Genomic DNA, 19,473 nt, shown 5'->3' on the forward strand with positions numbered 1-19,473 from the left:
TAATAAGATTAGGCAGCCCTCTACAGATCAGGGACTAATGCTCTGCAGACTTTGTTTGGAAACTTCCATACCTTCCTTCTTTGTCACTGGCTGCAAAAAAAAAAAAAAATAAATAAATAAATAAATAAAAAAGAATAAATGGGTGCTGCATAAGATCTAAATTGTGCTGCCTGATCTAACAGAAGCAGCAAAGGGAAAATGAGCAAGTGAGGCTGAATTCGGTTCGTGTTCCTTGCTTTTAGACCTGAGTACATCACTCCTAAACAATTCTAATGTAGTTATTTGTAGCATTTTGTGCTATACTGTGCCTACGACACATAGCCAGGGTAGTAGATATCTTAATACAATTTCCTTCTCCTAAATACTAACTGAAAACTTACAGCCACTGTGCATGAAGTCTTATGCAGCTAGGAGTGTTCCCAGAAGCTTGAAAGCATAAATCGGATGAGATATTCCCTGCCAATCTACCCTGGCTCTTTCAAAGGGGTTTCCAGCTCAGGTAAGCGACATCATCAGACCTATTCAACCGATTTAGAGATTCTGGAAAGTAATTCACTATGGCAGAATTCATGTTACAAGTCTGATATCCAAATTATTGACCATATGAAATCACAAGAGATTTTGCCATAAAACAAAAGTAGTTACAAAACTGTTTGCCTTTTAGCATTCCTTGCCTGAAAACTGAGTATAACTGCAATCTGGAAAACACACTATGTATAATCAATAGCTTCCTTTCATAAGAAAAAACATTTCTAATTTATGTTTGGCCGGCAGAACGATGAAATCAAACAGTTCTTATCTTACCTTTATTGTACATATTGGTTGGTACTTGGACATCGCTCAGACTGACATTCACAGGTAAGTTATTGAAGTGGTCATTTGGCACTAAAATAAACTCCTTCCCCAGTTCCAGATAGTTTCCTTCTTCATCTCGCTCATTTATGAGCACCGCATTGAAGTATTCATACTGCAACAGAAATCCACATGCAGTATTCAGAACTCACATGCAGCATAAAAACACAAGGAGGTTTGAATGTTGGAACATGTGCATCTATCCACTGATCAGTGTTTACATGCATCTCCACCGAAAACAGAAGAACAACGTACTGCGAAGCTGTCTGAGATTCCCTCTGCGCTCCCAGGACAGGTATATTACTGAAAACAGTGAGAGAGTGATCAAAGCACCTCAGGAAGGCCCTGTACAGCCTCAGATCTCTGGCTGCTCTGAAAACTTTCAGAGCAGCCCCACTAATGCCTTGAACATAGAGGACATACAAAGTTCTCTAGATTTAAGTCATTTGCTGCACAATTATTTAATATGATCTCTCTTTTCAGCTTAATATTTCCGTAAGTTCAAGAACTGCTATCAGTGCTGAGCTTAGGCCACGACAGGATAAAGCATTCCTACTTCACAGGAATATTAACTAAACCAGCGATAACAAAATTTTGTAAGTCTTTTACTCCAAATGCATTGTTGCTTACCCTTGTACTGACCAATATTTCTTGTAGAAAAACATTTATTTTTTTTTATGAGGAGCTTTACAGATCCAAATAATAATCCAAATAATAGCTTTTCTAAAGTCACACATGCCTGACTAGGGACACTTAAACTTAGCAGTGATTTAGTTTGAGCAAGAAATTATCATCTGCCTATATACAGATTCCTGAAGAGTATTTGCCCTCTTTTGGACAGAATCATAACCAGATAAGCAAAAGCAATTTAGATAAAATTATTGTTTTGTTTTTTTCTTAGTCCAGATTTTTTTTTTAGTACAGTTTAGTTTAGTTCAACCAGAAGTTCTATCGTGCTCTGAAGGCAAACAAACAACAGTGAAGACTACTTTTTAACCTCTCAAATATCCTTAATCCTTGGCAATAGTTCTTGTGACGTGTTTCTTAATAGCAGCAGACCAAAATACAGTGTCATTGAAGTCTCATTAATTTAAATCTCAGTCTCTGCCCCAACTATCCATTTGGTTATAAACATTATTTAAACATGAACCTATACAGTTTTTACAATGGTAATTATGATATCATTTACAAGGCTAACACAGACCAGCAAGTACTTAACGGGCTTTTCACAAACACCATTTTTCAGTTTCACATGCAACTAACTCTACTCAATCAGAATTAGTTAAAATCTTACCGTCCACACACTTTTATTGCAAACCTTGATATTTGATCAGTATTCTAAATGGAGGCTAACATAGATGGTGTCTGTACATTGCTTTTATTTTTGAAATGGCTAACCTATGGCTTGGATTTTAGATGGAAGCAGAATCCAAAAGAAGTCACACTATCTTAACTAGATTTTGACCATCTTCTGTGCCAGAGATAGAAATATTCAGAGAAACTCAACGTTCCACATACCACTGATTGCAAACAACAGAATGAGATATTTGAAATTCAATTTAAAATAATCTGACATGACTAAACATTTGACCTTAAATTCATTTTTCTTTCACTGGTTTACACTGAGACAAAGTAAAAAAAAAAAAACCTGCCACATGCATGTCACAAATGTATACAACTATTGAATTCTAAATTCCTTGAAAAAGAGAGTCTTTTCTTTGCTTCAGGAGCTACAGGTAAAGAAAACAGCAGAGATGTCACTTAACGCTCCTGTTTCTTTACAAAACGTGATGGGAATTACCCAACACCCTACACGTGGGTGTTGTTCTCTTCTAAGATACATTACTTGGGGGATGCCACTGTTGCACATTTGATTCTTCTTATACCAAATCCAAATGGAGGAAGAAAGGTGATTATTTCCAAGAAACTTCATTTCTCATCCTGTTCAGGAGAATCTTTCTCTCCCCCCCCCCCCCCCTCCGCTTATTATCCAAGTTTACCAGGGATCACCAACTGTTCCTCCTGCCTGCAGAACGTCCCCAGGAGGGACAGCAGCTCCTTCACGCTACCCTTCCTGCAAAAGCCAGAGACGGCTGGCAGAAGACTTGAAGCCCTTCTCAAATTTCCCACCAACATAAAGCCACACACTCAGGAGTGCTGTAAAGCCCAAGCCCGCTCCAATTCCAGGCAATGCTGTGCAGCTTTTCCTTGAAATATCACATAGCATCTCAGCTGGGAAGAAAGGTTGGTAATCCATCCCTTGGGAGTAGAGCGATCAATAAAATTACACTGCATACCCCTTTCTTGCCACCCCCCTCACTCTCCAAGCCCACCAGACAGCTACTCTTCAGCAGGGTGAGGATGCTGGTATTGTTCTTGTCTCCCTGTCCTAAAAGACACGGGTTTGTTTACCTTTTCCTGTGCTGCGCATGACAGCACCGCCAGAACTACTCAAGCTGCATGTAGACCCCTCTGTTCCTTTCATCCTTGCCACTGAGAAATCAAAGCTTTCTTATAATCTTTAAAGACCATCATTGAAAGTATTAATGAATACCTTGCTCAGAATTTAAACACGAAAATTATATTTAAATATTATACTGTAAGAAAAAAGTGAATACATTTGTGGAGAAAAGGTTGTGCACTAAAATCCATAGCAACACAATTTTCCATTTACCTGAATTTTAGTTGTGTATCACAGGATAATTTCTCCTGTATTTCACCTATGAGCTCAGTGATTTCATGGATACAAAATCACCAGGCCCACAGCTTTCATGATACTTGGAAAATGGCAGGAAAAATGGCCAAATACCAAACAAGAATGTCAGAATATATTTTGCTATGTAAAGCACAGCAATCACCCCTAAAATTTTCTTTCATTCACTGGGTTATTTGTTTTTCCAAAGGAATTAATTAGTAGACATCCTCCTCCATCCACCCTCCTCATGAAAGTAGCAAGGCTAGCCAAGTATTAAAATCTGTTACATTCTAAATAAATTAAACCACTAGTTTCACAATTAAGGGCATTTAGGATTGCTTGTTTCTTTGGCTGATTTACTATTCACTGATTTATTGGCCTGAGTCTGTATTTTCCCTTTTCAATTTATAATTGTGTATATAATAACATTATTATATGTCTATTATTTTTAAAGTAAATTGTAGACAAAAGAAGTCCTTATGACATTATAGTTAATTTATAATGATCTTCCCTTAATCTTTTTAGCAAATGAGAAGCCTACAAAAACAACATTTCAGACATAGTCCTTCATGTTCTAAGCTTTAAACATAAGGTAATACATACAGTTCTAAGAGATCGCTTCTGAAAAAGATCAGAACTTACGTAGAACTGTTATAATAGTGTTTTGCGGAGGACATTTTGCTTCCGAGGAAATTATTGGATATAACAGCTGAAAGGTGGCAGAAGGAAAATTAAAAATAAAAATTGGATAAAAAAACAGTAAAGTAAAATCATCTGGCATTCTGGCATTGCATTCGAGATAATGCCCAAGGGAAAGAGGATAAAGTCCTATTTACTAACAACACAGATGCTCTACCTGCTAAGGTCTAAGAGAAAATGACTTTTAAATCAATCTTGTCAATGGAGGTCAATCCTTGATATAACCTTAACTAGGGGAGCTCTGACTGTGCGCAATATAACTTGTCAAAAATATATTAACCTAATAAATAACAAAATAATTATTTAGGTTGAGAGTATTGCCAGGCTCTACTGTGATTTGGCCAGGAGGTAAGTTTACACTAACCTTACATATAGATTTGCACAGTAAGCAATGAACTGGAGAGAAAGCATTCTGCGGAAATCTCATTCGTGTAACCTATTATATGCACCTTAAGATGTGAATATGCACTTTTTCATACTTTAGTGCATTTAAATCTACTTTTAAGCAAATGATTTGTATTTTATACGTTCCTTTCAGCGTCTGTACCACTCTGAATGGCTGAATCATTTTGAAAGTCTCCATTACACAGCAACAAGCTATACTTGGCCTCAGCAAGACCATAAATATCTGAGAGAGATAGGAAACTCAGCTTTCATGTCATACCATTCTTACCCTTGCAAAAAAAGCCATCCCAATGCAACTCAATACAAACCGACCAGTAGTGCTCAGAAGAACAAGCACCTGGGCCATCCTCTCTCAGCAAGCGGCTGACTATATCGGAGAGACATCCTAAAGAACCATATTACTGCCAGTCTGCAAAACCCTAGGTTGCTCCAATACAGTGGTATAATCATAGTAGACGGACACTTACAGGATGCTTAAGAGCTGGATCACAAAATTGTTTTCCAGGTTCATTCCAGGTGACTAGCAAAGACAAGCTTTATTTTAAAACACAAGACGACAAGCTTCCAGCCACAACTCTGTAGTGGCTGATCTCTTAGGATGGCTGCCACAGGCATCCAGTAATGGCCATAGAAAATAATTCATGTAAAAGGTATGGCAGAAAAATAGTGTGGAAATACACAATTATGTACAAAACTTGTGGCATGCAAAGAAAACCACAGGGTTAGGTCAGAGAGGAGAACCAAGCTGCAAGGCAAATGCAGCTTTATTTCTGCTTATATTTATCTCACTGTAAATAGGTATCTTGTGATGCTTAAGCTACTTATCAAATATTTATTAACATTGTAAACACCACATATTTCTTAAAATATAAATATTTACTTACTGATTTAAAAGAAGATAGGTTCTGATGCAAATTTCCCTTGCAACTTAGAGAATACTTGCCGCATAATAGTAAACATATATTACTTGGTTCCCATAGTATTCTGAAAAAGTATTTTTTTTTATTGGTATGAAGCAATGTAATTCACAACTTTAATTTGATAAGCCGTTATATTCCATAGTACAGAAATGATTTTCCAAGACAGCATTTGAAAATTCTCCCTCACAGAGCTATGAAGACTACAAAGGGGTAAGGATATAGATGGGAAAGATTTGCACTAAAGGGTCAGCACTGATGATTTTTAACCGGTCACCATGCCAAGAACCTTCTTATAGTGTTTCTGCAGGCACATAATTCTTCTAAAGGCAAAGCTGGAGTGCTCCGGACATCAAATAAAGGAAAATTTACGGCATTCACATTGAGCCTCAAAATACTGGCCCACCAGAGGGAAAAAAAGGAAATAGCAGAAAATAATATGGAAATGGAAAGAAAAACAAAAAGCAAGTATTTAACAGCAGAGATGGTCAGAAATGAAGAATAATTAGAAAAATCAATATGAGTTTCAATAAAATATCTACTACCGTGGCTGTGTTAAAAAAAAAAAAAAAAAAAAAAAAAAGAAAAAGAGCGAAAGTCTCTTCCAACTCCAGCATTCAAAACACCACTGAGAGGCCAGAAGAGTCCTGATATGTAAAAAATCAAAATGGAAAGTCTGACAGAGGCCTTCCTACTACAGAACACACTAACAACCGTCTCCACTCTGGTATTTGTGCGTTAACAAACAGGCAGACGTCTGAACGTATATCAGTTTCTAAAGCTCAAAAAAGTCTCTTTGACAGCTGTCCAGCACGGAGAGTTTATGTTTTTAAGCGTATGATTAAAGCTCTCATAACCAAGTACTTAATCTGATGTCCAGCAAACAAATACGAAAGATCATAAAATCTAATTGCCTCATTCAATAAAAACTGTTCTGAATTTAAAAAGCTTTTAAATATGAGAAATAAAAGGCATCTCTTTTTAGATGATACAATCTTTACTGTTTCTGATTGTTCCCTAAAAGTTCCAACCAGCTCCTCTCTAAGCAATTCCAAAGCATATTTTATTTTTTATGTCTTAATCCAACAGCATAGCTCAGAAAATACCTGGGATTTGAAATGTTACGATCAGTCCCATTCTCTCTAATTATGGAAGCAGGACAAAAATGTTACTTGCATCCTTGCAAAAAAACCAACCAATTTAGTTTTCTTTACGATCAAATTTGGGTGACCCTTCCCCAGGCTATCCATGATATGATTACCCTATTACAACTCTCTGAAAACAGGATAAATAATAATTTATTCTAGCATAAAATCAAATGTAACAGCATACAAATTGATAGCACATCTGAAATCTTGTTAAGATTAGTTGATTCACTGCAAGTGGCAATAAGTAATTATGATCATTATTTGGAATTATCTGATGAAGCTATATACAGCAAATCACTAAAGTCACAAGTTTCAGATGCAGCCTCATTTCCTCTCTGCAGATAAATAACTTCAAAAACATCTACTTTTATATACAAAAACTTGATCATACTGAAAGATGTTTTCCCTACCACAAAGCTGAACAAAATCCCTTTGGTGACTTTTGAATCTAGTGAGCACAAGCAGCAAGGAGATACGGCTTTTCCTCCTGTTTCAGCATGATGAATTGAAATTCAGAACACAGGTACTGTAAGCCTTACTGGAGACCCAATGTCTCCTGGATCTAGAAATGCAAGTGTTCAGAGCATTCATTTTCAAATGCTTCATGATCATCACATAAAACTCTCAGAGGAAAACTCTCTGCTGCTTTGTTGTAAGCAGCAAAACAACTGCCTCCTCCAACAGCACCATAATTTCTCCCTCCTCCCAAGTCCAGAGATGCAATTGCAAAAGATTCCGGATACATAGATGAGTAAGAACTACTTCTCATGCTCTTAGGGAGAAAGCCTCGAAGGCAATAAGCTGAACATTTTTAGAGCAACTTTAATTGAGAATTTTGTGATTTAAGTCACTCTTCTTATAACTGGAACACAATAACAGCAAACTCCCCTGCTTTAAGCATAAAGGTTTTGAAACCACATAATTAACACAGATAACCTGCAAGCCTAAATCCCAGTCAATGAGCTTATACTCTAATACTCCAAAACAACGGGGCAAAAATCCACAACCTGGTAAATCTACCAGGATCGTCATGTGGCCCTTTGATAAGGCTTATCAACTTGCACATATTGCTGAGTGAGCAAGGCGAGACCACTCCCGGCGCTGGGGAAGCTCCGTCCTGAGCCATCTCAATTGCATCGGAAACAAGTCCTCCTGCACCTCAGCTCCAGGCCTTTTAGCAAAGGCAAAAACAAAAAGGGATTATTCCTTTTTAGCAACTAGGAAAAGAAGCAAAAATCAAAGGCCTCCAGCCTGCATGATTTACAGGATTAAATACTGAGTTCTGGCTGTGCTCAGAGCATAAGGTTTTAAACTTGAACAGTACTTTGAAGTAAACTTGTCATATTTAAAAGCTGCATCAAGTACAATTTAAAGTTTGTTATATTTGTGTACACAGACCAATTCTAAAAAGACTTATCTTTTCTGTTGTGTGTTAAGCTAATTAAACGATAATCAATGGTCTCCTCTACGAAGTCCACTAACTCAAATGGTTTTAAAGTCAGCTTTAGGGGGCTGACCTTTTTGCATAAATTCTTTCATTTGTGAATCTTTGAAAATGCAAAAAGTAAGACTTTGCCTCCTATTTAATACTGTTTGCATTACTAGCCAAAACCACAGGCCGGCTTCACTCTCTTTAACCCCCTGCCGATCATACCAAGCTAGAGAACAGGCAAGATCAACAGTGTGTATAAAAAAATCTATAAAAGAATATTCTATGGAAGAATTCAAAAAAGACAGACTTGCTTCAGAATCAGTGCAGAGTTATTTCCTGAAGGTTTAATTTTATCACAAGGTAACCAGTTAATGGCTTTCAAGACAGGATACAAAAAAAGTCCATACAGTTTAAAATGTGCTATAGAAATAAAAGAGCAAACTATTTCACAAGTAGATAAGCTGAAGAGTTTTTAAATGAAGTCAGTATCATTCTGGGCATGGTCAGCTTATTTGACATGGGCAGGCTGATGACAACCTCAAGGCTGCTTCTGATTATCAGTGGAGCTGTATCTGACTTATCTCTACCTTTTTACAACCGTGCACCCTAAATGCCTCCTTCCTTCTTCCATGTAGGAAGAAAAAAAGGTTTCTCAAGTTCTGTATCTTCTCTGTCTCTCATGAGAAGCAGCATGAACGCGGGTCCTTCAAAGGCATGCACGCAATACGGTCAGCGAGAGCCACGCTGCCTCCTAAAGAGGCAGAGACCTACATACAGCACTTCGTTGCAATGGGGGTTAATAGCTATTTCTAATAAAACAGAAAGCAACAGGCAGTTCACGCCCAGCAGTCTACAACATTTGACCTGTGGTTCTGAACGAGGAACTAAAGCGTACACTTGGCCAATCTTTTTTCATACCTTGAGGGACAATCAAAATTAAATACTGAAGAACAGAACAAAATTTCATAGTGCTCACTGCAATCCAAGGTTTGTTTTGTTACTCCCAACCACACGCCATACACACAGGAGGTTAAATTAATATTATTGACTACCTAAAGGAAAGCAAAGAAACACGTGAACCATTATTGAATTTATTTGAGAGTAAAGTAAGAGATGAGATGTTGAGCAACTGAATGTATACAAATCCTCTTCAAATGATTAACGACTCTCTCATGCAATACAAAAATTTGGTTAGCTAAGCCTGCAGTTGGAATAACAAGACCACAATGATGAGTTAATTTAATAAAAGAAACACGTCTCTGGAGTCATATAATTTGAAGGGAAGAAAGCAGAAGTGCATCTATTTTATTCATAAAATGAATCTGAAATGCCTAAAATTTCGCAAAGAAAAAACATGAACATGAAAATAAATATTCCATTAAAAAAAAAAAAAAGCCCTGAACCTAGAAGGAGATTTTGCAAACTGTAGTTATGTGCAAACATATCAGACAATTACAAATACTGTGTCTCTAAACATTTTAAGTATTTTAACTTCCAAGTTACACTACGAGGATGATCTGCAAATTTGAAGAGTTGTTTAAGTACTGCACACATTCTTCTTGCTGGATTATAGCCAGTTTGGGATTCCTGAATTGCAACCATTTTTACTTGAGCCTCTTTATGTTGATTGTATTAGTAAAGTTTAAAAACAAAAAGCTAAGAAAATGATTATAAATTTCATACTTTTAATATCATTTCTTGAATTCATTCAACAAGCATGAGACTAGGTATGGAACACAAAAGCTGCATACAGCAGCTTAGCCAGATTGGTCTCAATTACTACTTTATATTTGGTTTGGGAGATAGACTATTACTGATCAAGTATTGAGGGTTTTTTTTTGTCTTTGTGGGGGGTGTCCTTTTAAGTTAAGAACTTAGATATTGCAAATTATCTATTCAGGTAAAAAGAATACTTGTATAGTACTCACTTCCTCAAACTTGTGCAAATAAGTGGCAAAGTCTAAAGGTTAAGATCATAAGATATAAATACATATATATGTGTGCGTGTGTGTGTGTGTGTGTGTTTTCAAGTTTAAAATATTTTTCCCATCAAGCAAAGACAGGCTAACAATGATAAATACAAGAGCAGCAATAAAGGAACAGATTAAAAAACTGAACTTGGCAGAGCAATATCATGAAACTACCTGGAGTCTGCATTATTTCTTCTACTCCATAATGCTCGAGCAGCTATAGTTGCTATATTAAATCCCATACACTCACAGAACAGCTCACTAGTATGATTCCTGAGCTGTAGACTGTGTAGTCATCATACTTTTGCACATGACTTCAGAATTATGGTAAACCATAGCAGTGGAAGGCTCTGCGAAAGCCACTGAAGAGGCAGTTTACATTTTCTGAGCAAAAAAACATTTTTCATGTTCCAGTTATGATTTTTGTGGCATTTTCATCTCCTCTGAACTAAAATAGATTAACTTATTAGAAAAATATCAGAAAAGATGGTCAGGCAAACCAAAGCTACCAAAGGTGTGAAATTCAAGTTTGAAACCAATCTGGGTGATGGGGTAACTGGCAATTTGAGGAATCATTGACCCTCCAAAACCAGACCATGGCAGTCCAAACTGGGTACATGGTTACTTTACGTTTCCTTCAGCTCAAAAGGAAAGATCACACACGTAGAGGCCTCTCAGCTATCTAAACAAATTAAAAACTATTTTGCAGCTCTCTTTAGTTACTCTCTCTAAACATCCTAATTTCCTATTTCACTGCTCCCTTCCTGTCTCTGGTACAGAATAAATTGGAAACAACAAGACACGAGAGGGAATACAGTATCATTCAGTCACAAACATGTCTGAAATGCTCATCTAGCAAAAAACATGAAGAACCCTTCATTCCCACCAGATGTTTACCTAAGAGTCTGCTTCTCTTGTTACCAGAGCATCTTATGAAAAACGACATTTTCAAGGACACACACAAACATATATATATATAAAAAATAGTTTTGTTTCCCCTCACCTGTAACTATCCTTTTAATGGAAAACATGTGCTATAAGTATACAGACATATAAACTCCCCTGTATATGACTACATTGAAGGAGAAGAACTGAGCATAAAAAGCTAATATAAATTCTTAATTGTGATTTACTGGAGAATTCTACATCATCATTAGAAATTTACTGTAGAAACAAAGACTACTGCTGCACAGGAACACAGCGCACCCCCTTACAGATGTCAGTTTTGAGTATGCTGGCTCTGAGCTTACTGCCACAGCTGAAACAATATTCACAAAAATATAATCATACTTAATGTTTTAAAATTGTTCTTTCAATGAGTAATTACTATAATTAATATATCTTGCTATTGTGATTGCCTTATTTCAAGTCTGTGACAATAACGACATGCAGTGCCAATATCCTTCCCTGAAAAATACAGGTCATGAGCCGTTTAACTGCTGCAATTCAATGTGGTCTCCAACATAAGCTTTAAACAACAGGTGAAAGTGTTTAAATTAATGAAAAGTTTGTGAGGCTGGCCCAGAGGTCATTAATTCAGGCTTCCTGGACATGAGCTTAGTCCACAGATGACTTACTATATATAGATTCCAAGGGGGAAATTACACTAGGTACTGTTACACTGTCCTTCCACTGCCAAAAAAGATCCTCCCTCCCTCCTAAACAAGGTGCCACGAAAGCACTTCATGGAGCAACCAACTTGTCATTAGCTATTTTGTTGAAATAACATATAGAGTGACCAGACCACACAAGGACCTGAGCAACAACGCCTACAGCATGCCACAGAGAAACCCTGCAACGTAATACGCATCGCAACCGTTTAATGACCTGCAGGCAAACACAGAGACCTAAACCAGACTTATAAACTCTAGTGACAAGAAGTATTTTCAAAAACAGAGGGGCTTATGCTAATGGATAACATTTAAACGCCTAATGTAATACAAATCATGTTGAGACAGAAACATATCAAGGGTAATTCCTCAGCAAACTTTCAGGTGCTGAAAGTACAAGTACAAGCTCTACCTGGGCTATATGCTGATGCTGAAAATTTGTGGTTGGTTTATAGTAAAGCTGATTGGGAATAACAAAACAGCACCCCTGCAATCTTTCCAATTCCTGTTTCGAATATTACTGTAGTAAGAACAAGTCTTACAACAGGAAGATTTATTATTAGTACAAGATTATTTTCTAATCAGAAGAATGTCTCCACTTATGTATAATCTATACTTTAATGCTCTACAAATCACATGCGTATTCGTCAGCATCTTTGGTTCAATTAGTGATAAGCTCTGAATACTTCAAAGAAATGAAACACATTCAATGAAAATTGCTCTTCTCTGCTACACCTGTGCAGAGGCTGTGAACGCAGTGGGAAGGTGGCTGCAGCAGCTGGACACAACAGCTGTATCTTCATCTTGAAACCTATACGTGACAAAGAAGCTGATCAGATAAAACACCACTTGTGTACAGGAGAATTAAGAGGGTCCCAGCTGCATGATTTAAACTCCTAGAAAACCACTGTACATGTGCACATGGGAAGGTGACATGATTTTGAACTCCTACACTTCTTCACTGTAAGAGCTGATAATGGCTCCCTGGTGTTTGCAAAGCCAGCAGGACCAAATGAGCAAAATGCCATCCTGATCTTCACTAGGGACATTTAGAAAGAGAATAGCAGTGCTGACCCCCTTAAGACGGACACATCCAATAAAATTTCTTGCACTTCCACCTAAATGCAGACCACTAGCATCTTCTAATCAAAGTCAAGAGTGAATTTAGGCCATCTCCTAGCAGAGCCTTACAGCAATTACTGAATGCGAAGGCTTCTCATCAGCCAAATACGAACCTAATGGAAGAGAAAAGCCAGTCCTCAGAGTACAGCCAGCCCTCTACAGTTCTCCACATAAAGCAATAAGATTGGCTTACCAACATTTTTCCTGGTTAGCTGCAATGTTTATGTTTCTTGAAGCTTCATAGCATTTCCAATGGCATTATTTATATATCCCATCACATGGCTAATCAGTGTTTCAGCAACTTGCTGAAGAAATTATATATGATGATGATAGGTGAAGAGCTTCACCTGCTGTTTTCTTCTAACAGCTATTCTCACTAAATCTAATTAATATAAAATGTGGATAAATCCAAGGTGTCAAACATAGCTATCATTAGGTTGCTAAAAGTAAAACTTGAGCAAATCAGATGAAATGGGAAACTTCTTTCTTTATACTCAAACTGGAGTCTTAGTGTTTGAGGCTCTGCTATGAACTTCAAATAGTAGGTTAACAAAGTTCAAGCAAGAATTGTGAATTTCTAACATGTTGTTTTGGAATCTCAAAGAATTTTTTTGTCCAATTCCATGAAAATAGCCCTACCTTTTCCTTCAAATTAAAGAACACACAAACACATACACACATTTCTATAACAAAATCTTGCTGAAAATGTTTTGATTTTTCAATATACACTGATCTTTAACCATTTTGTTCTAAAGAGCAGAACCCCCCCCAAAAAAATGAACACACACTTTCATGGAAGAAATCAATCTCTCCTCCACAAGGAAAAAGATATTATTTAATGTTCTAAACAGCAAAGGAAATAGTAACAGCAGCAATAGGGCCCTTAACAATAGAAGTAAATACCTAGTGATTTTTAGTCCATCTTTACCACGGGATGAGAAATTGGGGAGTGGTGCAAACTGTGAGTACTAACATTCTCCTTACTGTTAAAAGCATTGTTCCAGACTACTTTGGCAAGCCATGACAAGGGTAATTTTGTGAAAAATATTATCTGCAAATTTCTGCTGCCAGCTTGAAATGGAAAGAAATGAAAACTGCCCAGGGAATGCTAGTGACCATCTGAGTGCACAGAAGAAACTGCCTTTGCTCTGTTCCTGGAAACAGCAGGCACAGACTCCAACAGACATACTCAGTGACTCACTCGTTTTCACTAGGTACCTCGTTTCCCTATCTGCAAAGTAGGAACAATCACACACTTGTCGTTTTTGCAAGACCGAGACTGAATGACAAAAAGTGTTCCACAGGAACTAAATGTTACAATTATTATGGCATCCATACCAACAGAGCCTCAGTCTGATGCATACTGCTGACAAGAACACAGACAGCAGTATTCCAGATACCCTATACGAGCACTTAAAAGACTATACCAAAAAAAATCCGGTTCTAACTTGACATTTGAGTGTCAGCATTTGCATCTAGTGATTATGCTAAATAAAAGCTTCTCTTTGGATGAGAAATTCACACAGTAGCTTGCATGGTATTGTCTACTTTTAGGCAATAGCAATACTAGAAATAGGAAGAATTTGCATCTCTCTGAATTACCAGCCAAAATAATGATTTTGCCACTATAATCAGTTCATAGTTCTACTTTCAGCAGCAACAAGATGACTACCTGGCTCCTTCTCAAAGGAGAAACTCTTCATTTGACCTAAGGTTTACAGGCAAACTGGTCAACATAGGAGATCCACTGCTTATTGATGCAGAAAGATAATAAGATAATAAGACAGATTCCTAAGATACTGTTAGCATCTACAACAGATCTACTAGTCACGGATAAGATGCACGTGTTTTTTTCATTTGTACAGATACAGACCAGAAGACATTCTATAATGGATGAAAAACACTTACATTTTTTACCAAGGCAATAGCTTAAGCATCACCATGAATCACAGAGGTGGACTAGCTCGTGACAAAAATGTGTTGAAATTATAAACGTCAAATGGCTGCGATTCACTTAAATTAAGGGCCTGTATTTAATTTATTTATATTAAGCTTCCACATTTCTGAGACATGGTTTCACCCAACCACTTCCCTAGAAGTGTAAATCACCATCAAAGCACACAAGTAAATCTGCAGAACGTAACTGGGTTTGAATATGACGCACAACAAAATTACAAATGCACATATACAAATTCATTGTCAAAACTGCTCCAGCCTTGGAAATGCCTTGACATTTTTCCATAGTTTATACAGGAATTTAATATGTAGCAAGTATATAATTAGTATGAAATGTGATTAATTCATACTGTGGGAAAATACAGAAAGAACAGAAATAGAGCTCTGTGGATCTTTTTCCTTTCTCTGTACCCAAACTGCAATCAAGCATACACCTATTCAAGACTGAACATAATGTCAGAACTCAGTGCGCGGAGCTGGCTTTTTTCTCCTCTGCTAGTAATAATGAATGTTTCATTATTCACTGTCACACTATTTACCATCTGCGCATTTTAGTCACATCATTTCACAGTACAGTTCTAGGTCCAACTAGCTCACAGGTTCTGTATACCTACTTTCCTTCATTTCTGTTTCTCATTTCTTTCTCACAAGGCTTCTTACCAAATCTTATTTTCCTGTGTTTGTAAAATAAGCATGAACTATTATCAGTCCTTTGAAAGGCATGAAATATAGTGCTAGGAAAAAACTACAGTTTTAATCTGTGTGGTCTGAGAAGACTCAGTTTTGCTTTCTATTCTGGTTCGCTTTCGATTTTCATCTGAGTTTTGTGTCAGGGTCAGGTATATCTTCAAAGTTTACTTGCTGTCGTAGTGAAAACACGGGAAACCAAAGCCCTTTCAGCATTTGATATAGAACAATCAATCAATCCTCAGTTCAGCACAACTAGGCTCAAACCTGCTTTAAGAGTTTTGCAAACCTTAGCAAAACTCTCACGGAAATTTAGGTTTTTAATGATAGCTGAAGTCCATCAGTGTTTGGCATGGTTCCACAAGTTTTAACATAAGGTTTGCAAAGCTTTGGCAAGCATGTGCTTTTACTAATGTTTACTTACCTGAAATAAGAAAGAATACTGCAACCCTACAATCCTATAGAGAGAGTTTCTGAATTTAGTGTGTATTTCACTAAACTAAAACTAAGCGAAAGCAAGGAGACTATGGTAAATGATACCAAGGACACAGCACAGGAGTAGGAAATAAGACTTAAGTCCCCAAATTGAATGTGCCTCCTGGACAAGATGGAAAGTAAAAAGAGAAAAATATATGCCTGAGCGACTTAAGTTAGTCATTCTCAAAGTCTCATTCTCAAATCTTGCAAGGTTTAAATGTAACATGGCCTCTCCTGCGTTTAAGGGCCCTCATGCTGTACAACACTGTCCAGGACAGAAATCTCTTTAAATACAGAAAGCAAAAAAAGCAGGCTGGAAGCTGTTATTGCCTTGCCTGCACCGTGCTAAGCCTGAGTTAATTAACCTTCACACGGGGAGAGGCTGCCGCGGCGCGAGCAGCGGGGCGCCGCACAGACCTCCTGCCGCGAGGCACGCTTCCCCGGCCGTGGAAAGCGAGCAGCAGCTCGGACTGCGCTGCGTGGGAGCCCGACCTGGGGCTTTCGAAGTTGTCCCCAACAGCTATAAGGCTAAATTTAAATTGTCCCGAGCTGCCATTTTCTCCTGGGGTCTATTGCTACGTGGTTCCCTAAGAAGAAGCCATTTTAAATACTCGTATCCTAGGGAAAACAGGACTATACAAATTATAATCTTAAAAATGGCACACCATAATGCCAAGAGTTATTTTCCAACATGATTGTGATTTTTAATCGCAATTCCTCACTCTGATAATAAATATAACTGTGTTGATTTTAATGTAAGAATAATACCCAATTCTCTAATATCTAGCTTGTTGCTTATGCTAGCTGAAAAGCATATAGATCATTGATTATATACATCATCTCATCAATTACCGTATTGTTTTCATTCTGTAGTAAACATTTTTAACCAGGTTCAACATATTAAGAGAGTGCAAAGACCCTGAAAACAAAATCTGGCTCTTACTCATTTTTGTTTGCATTTTGTAGTCCCATGTTTATCTGACACTTACTGGCCTCTGAGTTACGTATACGCACTAATGGTGGAATAAACCTCCTTGTATCAGCATTTACTCAAAAACATTTGGTCATGTATTTTCCTTCTTACATTCACTATATCATCCTGTATTTGGCTCCATCTCTAAAAGATTGTGCTTACCGCAAATTCTCAGTCTTAGAACAGGCTTTATTAGATTACAGCTCATTTCCTTCAAAATGTCTGCCCTTCCCAAGCCAAGAGGAACATTCGGACTTAATACTTGGAGAGCAGGGGAGGGAAAAAAAGAAACAAAAACAACGCTAGTTAATTAAGGCGAGAAATGGGCACCCCCCGTAGCCGGCCTTCGCCCGCGCACGGCAGGGCCGCCCCGCCGCGCTCCTCGCAGCCCGGCGCGCCACCTCGGCCCGAGGGGCGCCAAGGCCGCGCCGGGCCGGGCCCTCCCGCGCCCCTCCGCCGGGGGCAAAGCCTGGACACGGACCTCCACCCGCCGGCGCAGAATTCGCGTGCGCAAACAGGGCTTTGCAAGAGGTGCTTTTTCTGCAGCTAAACTGCGGTGAAGGCATCCTTTGAAGGAGCTGGTAAAAGACGCTCTCTGAGCCACCTCCGCCAAAACACTCACAGAAAACGGGGAGCTTACGGAGAACACGCTGCCACGGGCAGGATCCGCAAGCAGCAGGCAACGAGCCTAGAGTGACCTGCCGCGGTCCCGAGTGGGTTAGCAAAATCGCGGCCCGATTTAAGCGTATCCCCTCCGCCGGCCCTCGGACCGCAGCCGCGTACCCGGACGGGGAGGCCGGCGCCCGCCCGGCACCGCCGCGAGCTCCCGGCCCGGCCTGCCCAGCCGCGGCCGCGAGACGAGAGCGCTCGGCCCGACATGTGCAAGGCATTAAGTGTTCGTCACAAACTTAAATAAATTAAATCATTCCATTTCAAATGACAACAGGGGAACTTTCAAGTTGCGCGGTCGTTATTCAGAGATGTGGAAGCAATAAAGTTAAGGCTCCACACGCATCCCCTCAGCTCGGCACTTTGGTCTACGGGCAGCGTGGTAGTTAACTGCATTAACCACATTAACTTTTTTTTTTTTTCCTTTTCTTGCTTTTTCTTTCTTTCTTTCTTTTTTCTTTTTTTCTTTTTTTTTTTTTTTTTTTGGTGCACACAGTTCTCTACTCCCTCACACGCTCACTAGAAAAAGGGCTCTACTTTTCTTTAAATAATCCAGTCTTGTTTCTACTGACGCATCTTTACGCGCCAAGATCTTTCCCCCTGTGCTCACAGGACTTGACCTTCTATTCACATTTCTCTCTCTGGAGCCTCGCTGGCGATAACGATGAGCTGTGTGCATGCCTCTAGGGATCTAGCTTTGCCAATGGATGTTTATTCCGTGTTTTTGTATTAATTCACGGTACGCTCTCCATATAAACTGGAGAGTATTCAGATAAATCTGACCCAGGCTTAATTGAATGTGTAGAAGGTCTTTATATCCCTGTAATTTTTCATTGTTACTCAGTTTTGTTATACACAGGTTGTTGCAGGTTACTTACAAAAACATGTACTGTGTATTTTTCAAGTCAGTGATTTTCATTGACTCTGGCTAGCATGCAAATAGTTTACAGTACTAGAAGCTCTCTCACATATACATTTAAAGTTACAATAAAAATATTTGATGTTATATGGGAAATAGCATAAAAATCACATAATGAAAGGCTATACCATAATTCGCACAAACAAAAGAGAACAGATTCAGCCCTACTAACAAAAGGGAGCATATTTAATCCTACCTTTGATGTTTTCGGACATTTGAAGACTTGTTTGTCCGATGTTACTGACATCATCACCATTTCCTTTTGGTTTTGCTTTCCTTGCGGAAAGTTTGGGGAAGGCAATTTTCTTATTTAATTTTGAGTTATAATTTTAAAAAATTCCAGAATATGAAAACATTTTTCTAGGAACAATTGACCGTTATATTCCACATAATTTATAAGATGCAAAAAGGAGTGATTCTTATACAAATCTTCAGATCTGCACAATATTTTCTTCAGAAGATTTATTTCTTTAGATGAATTTGGAAAAAAAAATCCTACTATTTTAATTGTCCCTCCATTTGGAGATGTCAGTTTCTTTTATGAGATTTAACAAAGAAATTCAAATGCAGACCAAGTTCCGCATTATGCCTTGTGTTGATGAAATTTAAATTTTGTTATGATGAGTGTTATAAGGAAATTGTCTTTTTATCTTTTTTTAAGCTTTTTCTGCTTTGTATCAAATAGCATGAGCATTTTTATACTTATTCTTCATCAACTAACAGGCTAAGAAAAGCCTGAAAGATGCAAACTAGGAGATAAGAATATGCAAACAGGCAACTAGGATGAAAACATCATGCTATTGTAACACAGTGGTTACCACCAGTAAAATCTGAATGTATAAGAAGTTATTATACTTAAGACTCCTACCATATCTATAGAAAAAACACAGATGAGGCACTTGGTGGAATCAAAGAACTAAATTTAGAGCTTATTGCAGCATA

At 38.1% G+C, this 19,473-nt stretch overlaps 1 protein-coding gene across 1 annotated transcript in view; it reads right to left on the reverse strand.

Annotated features, from left to right (window-relative positions):
• CACNA2D3 (calcium voltage-gated channel auxiliary subunit alpha2delta 3) overlaps nt 1-19,473 on the reverse strand; it is a 457,522-nt gene that overhangs the window by 283,328 nt on the left and 154,721 nt on the right. Inside the window, exon 5 of the mRNA XM_062585399.1 lies at nt 805-967. Coding sequence (XP_062441383.1) covers nt 805-967 — 163 coding nt within the window. The remainder of the gene's footprint in view (nt 1-804; nt 968-19,473) is intronic.

This window comes from Rhea pennata, chromosome 12 (genome assembly GCF_028389875.1).
Source record: "Rhea pennata isolate bPtePen1 chromosome 12, bPtePen1.pri, whole genome shotgun sequence".
In the NCBI taxonomy this organism is placed as follows: Eukaryota; Metazoa; Chordata; class Aves; order Rheiformes; family Rheidae; genus Rhea; species Rhea pennata.